Source organism: Branchiostoma belcheri, unplaced genomic scaffold, assembly GCF_001625305.1.
Source record: "Branchiostoma belcheri isolate BF01 breed outbred unplaced genomic scaffold, Haploidv18h27 scaffold21, whole genome shotgun sequence".
NCBI classification, from domain to species: Eukaryota; Metazoa; Chordata; class Leptocardii; order Amphioxiformes; family Branchiostomatidae; genus Branchiostoma; species Branchiostoma belcheri.
In genome coordinates, this window is record NW_017803602.1 from 552437 (window position 1) to 561078 (window position 8642).

The following is an 8642-nucleotide window of genomic DNA, read 5'->3' on the forward strand; positions in this document are numbered from 1 at the left end:
AACAAACCGCCCTGCAGTTCCAGAACAAGCTGCTAGGGAACTTAAACTCACGTGACTTCTTCCTGAGCACAAGAGCTACCTACCATCGAAATTCATGACCCTAGCATGTCCAGATCGCGTGATATCAAAACATGAAGTTTCGCTGCAGTACCAGGGAAAGCCGCTAGGGGGCCCAAAATATCATCATTTTTCGTCACACCCTACCAACACACCAAGTGTGAAACCAATCCATTCAGCCGCTAGGGGGCCCAAAAATATCATCATTTTCAGTTTTCGTCACACCCTACCAACACACCAAGTGTGAAACCAATCCATTCAGTCGTTCTTGCGTTATGTTGTTGACTAACAGACAGAAAAACAGACAAACGCAACTGAAGATATAACCTTCATGACATTTGATGGAGGTATTAATGGAGAAGTGTAGGGTGGCGAACCAGCGGGTCGATTGCTACTCTGGACTCCAGAGGCAAAAAGGAGGATTGGTCGTCCAATCACAACACTTAAGGGTCTTATCTAGTCTGACACTGGTCTACAAGGATTGGAACTTTTGTCTGCTATGAAAGACTGGCGGCAGAACTTCACACGCTGTACCTCAGAAGAGGATGAGTAAAGAAGAAGAAGAAGTAGGGTGGCCCAGTCTGCTTGACTGAAAACGCGAGCTGTGACAGACCGTATTGCACTTCTACTAGCCACATGAAAAAAGCACCATCCTTCACCGACTAGCCACTTCAAAGAGCACCATCTTTCACCCTAATAATAAAGGGCGTCTGCCTAACATTAACTACATTGCATTTCATATCAACATCGATATCGTAGTCAATTTCAAGTGATGTGTAGCATTTAAAATGGGTGATCCTTCTGTAACAGTACACGTGTACAAACTGGCGACAGCGACCACATTAATTCAGGTGAGTACGTTATAGATCCAGCGTGAGTGGATCCACTTGATTTCTTCTTGGAGTGATGGAGATGAAAACAAAATGGTCACTGGCACTGCTGATACCATTCGGCGCGTGTCTACTGGGATGTATTCACAATGAAACTCATATATCAAAACACGATGTAACGTTAGAAGTTATTATGTATGGCAAATCATGTATGACCAGTTTACATGTTGGCTTATACGTCTCTGCTAGGAACGAAGGGTTTCTAAATTTCCAGCGAGTGCCAAATGGTCGGCTATGATACTAGGGAAAATTCACGGGTTTTCACGCATTATAATGTCTGCAATATTGATTTTTGGATGGGTTTGTATTTAGGATTGTATTTAGGATTGTATGTATGCTTGTAGCAGAGGTATATATTTGCAGGGAAAGTGTGTTCCAGATGATTGACAGGGATATCAAGTTTGAAGGTGACCCGACGCGCGATTTGGTGCAAAATGTATTGGGCAGTTACGTATACGTGGAGGAATTCAGGAATAGTACTGTGTATATAAAATCACTTAATACAATCCCCACAGTTCCAAACCAATCCCAGGAAGTGTAAGATTTCCAATTTCATGCTCTAAATGCATTGGACGCAAGCACAGGAAACTGAGGAAAAACGAAGCTTGTAAGAAATTGATGAAGCATCAGCCATCCAGTTACTGTTAGACAAAACAAATTAACAAACACAGCACGGCTACAAAGGCACGATGTTGAGCAGATTATAAAAGCTTAAAGTCCTTTGTTAAGATGATGCATCTTCTAAAAATGCAAATCACTGAATTTGTCACAAACAAGTTGGAGATATAACCGTATGATAACGCAAGGCCTATGTTCTTAAAATAAGACGAACAGACTGTTTGAGAATCAAGAGGCAAAGTTTAACATAAAATACCCTGAGCACGTTTTAGCCAACTTCATCGTAGCCAAACAGCTAAGTGCATTCTATTACTCGTCATATAAAAACATATTTTATAATAAGGACATTGGCACGATTACTCTTGTGAGTTACACGTGACAAGCTACATGTCATAAGATCTTATCCGACAAACGTATCCATGGCACATTCACTGGCGGTACGGTGACACTTAAGCCGCTTAATTTGAATCGGCATGTTTCTTATGAGAATCTTAAATACAATGTCATATATATTCTAACGTGTTAGGTGCAATTTTTTATGTAACAAATCTATATATTTGATTTCGTTACCAAAGCTACGCACAGCTAACGACTGCGCAATTTGTCAATGTGACAACTAGGGTACATTGGATTATCGAAACCGCTAGTTTCACTCCACATGAAATTTGGGCATAAATTTGATATTGCTCCCTGTGTGAAAAAATTAAATGTGCCCTATAAAGCGAAAGTACGAGATGGTATATCAAGTTCAAACCATATTTACTCTTTGGCGAAGAGCTAGAAGAATATTGGATTCATGACAAAATCTTTACCGGTCTTTCACCTCCAGGATAGGGGAGAACCTTATCTACATTCGACCGGCATATTTATCAGGTGACTTCTATTACCCTCTCTGCGTCTGTCAATCCCACAGTTCGCTCTCCTAACCTTTACATAAAGAATGACTCAAGTCCTGGCGTCAAATGAGATTTCGTCGTAAGCTTCATACATGTATTTTGGCAGGCCCGCGGTACGCTAGGATCCGAACTCTGCAACAGAACTGAGCCAGCTTACCGATGTGACCTTTGTGGCAGAGACTGTCATTCTCGGATGGGACTGTTGTTCAGCCATTGGGCTGATGTGATAAGAATTACGATGTTGATAATATAGGTACCCCAGAAGTTAAGCGAATTTTACTCATCAATGACCAATGTACAAATAGGTAATATAGAGGATTGTATGACTCCCACGTGCACGTGCCCGTGATGTGCCCCACTACCAAGCCAGGCATCATATAATCTTGGAGAGCAATCATAAGCCACAGCGGGTGGATTGCTAGCTGTAGTCACTGTTGTTGAATCCAATCGATATCTGTGTGTGTAGAGTTTCGTAAGTGGTATTTCTTTTCTTTGAATGGCAATAGGGCACACTAATGATTAACCTCTAGCACACTGGAGTCACCGTCTGATCATCAATTCTACATTGATTACGGCGTTAGGCAGCAGGGAGAAGGTTAGTCAACTAATGCGCGAAACACTCATCACGAATGCGCGGTATGGTAACTACACGCTCAACTATACGTACGTGTTTTTTTGAAATAACCAGAATTTGGACCGGATATGTATAATTGAGGTATATGTTTAGACCTGATGAACTGCTAACATGTAATTTCCCGCCTGATCGGGTAGTAATTTTGAAAATGAATATTCCAGATAAAGTCAAGAATCATTAATAGAAAATAATGATGTTGATAGTCTATCTGTATTTGTTTGCTACGTTTAGCTACTATTCATATGTTCATAGTTAGAAAATATATTGACGACACTGCATTTTAAAGACAAATTGTGTCAAAACAGTGTTCAACTTTCATTTGGCCTGCGCATTAAAGTCTCCACGTTTCCAGTGCAGCAGAAGAAGGGAGAGGCAGGCCTTATCATTGATGTAGAGGTGGTAGTACCCGTGTGATGTGTACGTGGGGTGACTTATAGTGGGCTGTAATTTCTCGGGTCGTCTTTCCTCTATAGCACCACTCTGACCCCAGCGGTGGTTCGTATCACGAGTTGGCTCACATGTTCCAGAATCACGGCTGGTTCTGTACAGACTCTTGTATCACCAACGACCCCTCCCGTTCGTCTAATAATACTGACCCTGCAATTGGATCCTGCGGACCTGTCTTCCTGCGGAGCTGTGTAGAAACGGAACGAAAGGTCGCATTATTCAATCGTCGGTTCTCTACAAGGAGGCGGACACGATTTTACCGGAGGTATTTCATGTCTAGAATTCTTGACTGTCTTGTCTTTTTAAGCTAACATGAGCAAACCAGCTCGTTAGAAATCATTGAATATAGTACTACCGTAACAGCTGTTGTTAATTGAAGTTTGCCACGGTACACAGAAGCTGAGGATCGTATATGGGCCTTTTGGAAAGCCAATGTTTGATTTACGCGGGATTTTATGTTGACGTCTGACTGACAGATTGTGCGTCCGCACACTTTTCTGTACAGCTCCCGGGATCTCCACTGGACGGGGAAGTGAGGTCGTTTCTTTCGTGAGTGCGGTGCTGAACTGGTGCACGTTTTATCATAACCATCCATTATTATTGAAAAACAGAAGAATGATCGTACCTAAAAACCAAAGACATGTTATGACGCCAAGAACTCGTCCTACGAGACGTAGAATCAACTTTTCTTGAACGAACTGCCTCAAGGCGAATCTGTGGGCTCTAAAACATCTTGATGCATACATCAGACAGACGTAGAACGTCAATCCTGGAAATGTACGTGGGAACCTCTTGTTATTTCGACATGTTGTCATCGATGGGTTGTGACTATGCTCTGGGTAAAGAAACATGCTGTATATATATTTTCCTATAGTGAAGACCAGCAATTGTAAAACTTCCCGTAATGCAATAACGTTTTCGCACCAGACTGTGGTGTGAGATGGTGCGTTTCTTTAATGATATTTAGAAGGAAGGCAGAATTTATTGATGTAGACAGGATCTGGCGTGATCTCTGCCCAGGGCTGATTGCTATAGACGTTTTAAGACATCAGTATGGTTCCACAACACGGAGTGAACACGAGGATTCCCCCTACTTTAAAAGGTGTCACAGAATAATTAGACCCGCGTGTAAAAGGCGTTAGCCACGCGTGATTGCTGGGTACTCTCTTGGACTGCTGCCGATTTTCACCCGTCAAGATGATGGGACGTGGCGCCCTAGCGGGCGCAAAATTAGCTAGCGAGAGAAGAAAACGGACTCTGAAACTACAGAAAGAAGGGCTACAGAAGGCGCGCCATTTTGTACCCAAACCACCTCAAATCATGGTGATCAGGGGCAGGATCAACCTTCTGTCTTTTCCCACAGTCATTATTGTAATGGGATTCTTCGTCTTCGCCATTGGCGTAGTTCTGTCCATGTTTGCGTATGAGTACGTGGTGATATCTGTGCAGAACAACAACACCAACAACTCTTCCAGCACCACGGACATGGACAGCAGCCTGGGGCTCCTCACAGACCGGGACTTTCTGCACACGTTCCGACTGGCCGGTCCGCTGATTCTTGGACTCGGGGTTTTCTCCATGTTGTGTGGGATAACGGCATTACTAGAGGACCGAGACAAGAAAACAAAACGAATCATCATTCGCGAACCAAGTGAAGAAGTGAAACCGGGTCTACCACCAGGTATAGGCCCTTTCTCAGCGACATTACTGTACCAAGATTATACCGCATCACCGCACGACCACAGGCCGGCGGCCATGTCCTCTACCAGCTGCAGATTCGCACGATTCTCGGTGGGCTCGTGTCCGAACCTGTGCTACCAGCCCAGCTCTCCGGTCCATCTGAACCCAGCACGGGGGTACATGCAGTCCATGCCCTCCCCTGTACCAGTGCGGGATTTGTACAGGTTTCAGCATTCAGAGTGTGTTGGAGAGACACCTACGCTAACTTGACCTTTTGAAATACAGAGCTGCTAAAAGGTACCTAAAGAAGAGCATGAGAAGCCTATTGGGCATCTAAGAAAGACGACTTTAAGGGTTATATTTTTACCAATTTGCCATCGAAATCCACAATATATAGACTAGGGGATTGTCACAGTATCGCATCATATAACAACTATGTAAGTCAATGTCTAGAGCTGTGTATACGTTCCATGAAAGGTTGTATGTTGACCTCACTTCGTTCCTTCCTAAGAAAATTTCAATCATATTTGAATGTCTGTATAGTGTTTGTGTAGACTGTGGAAGTGAGCTCACTGCATCGTGAATGCATTAGCGAACTGTCTTCAGGTCCATGGAATAAGCAATGATTGGGATTCCCAGGTACACATGTACATCTATGGCAGCCCAGACGTCACTTGTCAGTGATAATGCAGGAATCATCTATTAGACTAAGATGTTTCATGCTGGCAAACATATTCATCATCCTAGACTTCTGATTCATTCCTGTTCTAATAACGGCGCTGGTAATAGATTACAGCTCCTCCGTAATTTGTCATCTCTATGCTAGCTAGTGACATGGTGCTCATTAAAGGGTTAAGACGGTCGCTGTGGTTTCTAGTTAGTTTAAATCGTTTTAGAGATTTTTATGACGTCCTCTTTGGTGGGCGTGAAATATTGAACGATCAAGATCAAAAGTTAAATGAATGTGTAATAAGTCAATACCTTCACCCCCCCAAAATCTCAGTCTCTTACTTTTCATAAAAATGAAATTTGTTTTATCGAGTGAAAACGCCACTCTGCTAAGCTCATCCTTACTCACTCTTTCCTTCAATCCATCCTCATCATCTGTCTACTAAATCAAATTAACGCCCTACAGATTACCCAATACATCACGTACCAGGTGAAAACCAATCTACAATCTACCATGTTTATGTGCCATTTCCCCACTGCAATGAATGCATCTGTTCAGATATGTATGACTGTTATCAGAGGTCTTGGTCGTTACGTTAAACATTGTCTACATTTTCGGGCGGGAGTGTACATGGTTCTTGTGTCTAGTATGCACTGGGTGCCTGCAAACATTGGCATCAATGTGACAAACATCTACGTAAACATTTGCAAAAACATCCACTAGAGAGAATTCAGTAAATATTATCATCTTAAGTGTATCCAAGGAAACGACTTTCAAATTGTCTTTATCCAAGAAATCATATTAAGACTTTATTTGAATACAGTATGTACTCTTCTATGTATGTAACCCGCACTCTCTTTAACATGGCAGTCAGGTAGTTGATTTAGAATGTATTATTTGGTGAAAACGTGTTTTAATCCCGGCGCCCTCTCGCGCGCTTGATGCATGTTGAAGCTGTGTGTTGTGGGACGTACTCAGTACTTGAAGTTAAATTGCTCGGTCGTTGAGCACGTTCACGGTACACGCGTCTGTCACTATTGCTAAGTTCTCTCACTACTTGTATAATACCACCGCCATAGTCTGTTAACTACTTGGTAATTTGTACAGAATATATTCCCATCTATATAGCGTTACAATATATGTATATATATATGAACCGCATCGAATACAATGCAGGTGATCATAATTCCGCGACAGTACGCTATATCTGTTCCTGGGAGATAAGCATGAAGTCTAACTACGTACCATGATCAGGTATTTAAGTGTAAAGTGAAAGTTTTCGTGAAAGGCACGAAAATTGGCAGATTAGATCCAGGCCTCGCTTTGGTCTTCAATCAACATTACACAATCTATTTCCACTTCGTCTCTCGCAAAATCGACATTACGTTCTTGTAGTAATGAATATAACCCCTTTCCCCTTGGATCTGCACTGACATGTGTATGGCACAGCTAGTTCTTATCAAAATCCGCCTGTATAGCGGGACGTGATCGAAGACCACAATGACGATCGGAAAAAGAAGGTTAATTTCTCGCTGTGCAATTCAATCATGATTTCTGTCATGTGGATGTCAGATTCTATTTTGGCATTTTGCAGACGAAGAACGCTGCGAACTGGTCTTCGTTTTGCCGATGTGACAGGTAATGATTTGTAGATCGTCCTGTCAAAGGAAGAAAGGAAGTTCATTTTACGTTGCGTTTATGTGGTGAATATTAAAATGACACATGGTAATCTCAATATCTGGGCCACACAAGATTAAATTAGCTTATGACAAAGTGATCTAGAGCTACTCATATGAGGTTCTCTTTAAAGGCCCATGCACATATGCTGTGTGAGAGTTGTTCTTGTGATAGTCGTGCATATGTCTTCAGATGTCTTGTTACGAAAAAGACTGGCGATGTCTTGGATCCTTGTCGGCGGTCCGTTCTTAGTCATCATGCTTGAAAAGCATACGACATCAAAATCGTACGACGAATGCGACCGTTAACGAGTGAACTTGAATTGTCGATGTAGTATAGCTCCGTATTATTTCACATAAAAAGAAATATACAAGAACGTCAAGTATTCAGAAAAACCTTCTTCGGTTCCCCTTATTTTCGTTGTTGAATATTTACTCGAGTTATCTATTTATTCTGCCTAATTTAAAGATAATAAACTGTAATGTTATTTCCTGTCTTCCGGCTTATCTTTTTAATCAAAATTTATTTGCACATTCATGCCCGAAGGCTAATTTCAGTGGAACACACAGATACGACAACGTAAAAAGCTAATAAAAGCACGTGTAGGAATGAATTGTCCCAACTCATGAATAGAACAGCTCCTGAGCATATTTTCTAAGGTAGAATATTCATAAGAAACCCGCATACAGTCCTTACTGTATTCGCCAGGAAATAGAAGAAAACCAATACAGCCCAGTTCTGTGTCTATGTCCCAATTACGTCCTCCCGAACACACACACCCCGTCATAGGTATCCACTAATGGTGACTAGATTGCTCATTACTCTACCACGCATTTTGCGGAATGACATCGTACATATAACAAAGACAGACCGTTTCTACAAGGGCCCATCTTATATAATAGGCTAATTGTAATTACTACTGCTGGTATTACTAATAGGCGTAATACTGTGTGGGTGATTCGATGAATGACGCAAAAGTTACAATACCCTATTGGGGCGTGTTATTTGATCGCACTTGTAAGGCTTTATTACGTGTACTCTGTGTAAAGTCTTTCGTGGGTGGGAGGAAAAGT

At 42.0% G+C, this 8642-nt stretch overlaps 1 protein-coding gene across 1 annotated transcript in view; it reads left to right on the forward strand.

The window, feature by feature from the left end:
* The window catches only part of LOC109469808, a 9830-nt gene extending 4338 nt beyond the window's left edge, over window positions 1-5492 (forward strand). The window contains exon 4 of the mRNA XM_019768502.1: window positions 4732-5492. Within this exon, the coding sequence (XP_019624061.1) occupies window positions 4732-5492 (761 nt within the window). The remainder of the gene's footprint in view (window positions 1-4731) is intronic.
* The last annotated feature ends 3150 nt before the right edge of the window (window positions 5493-8642 follow it).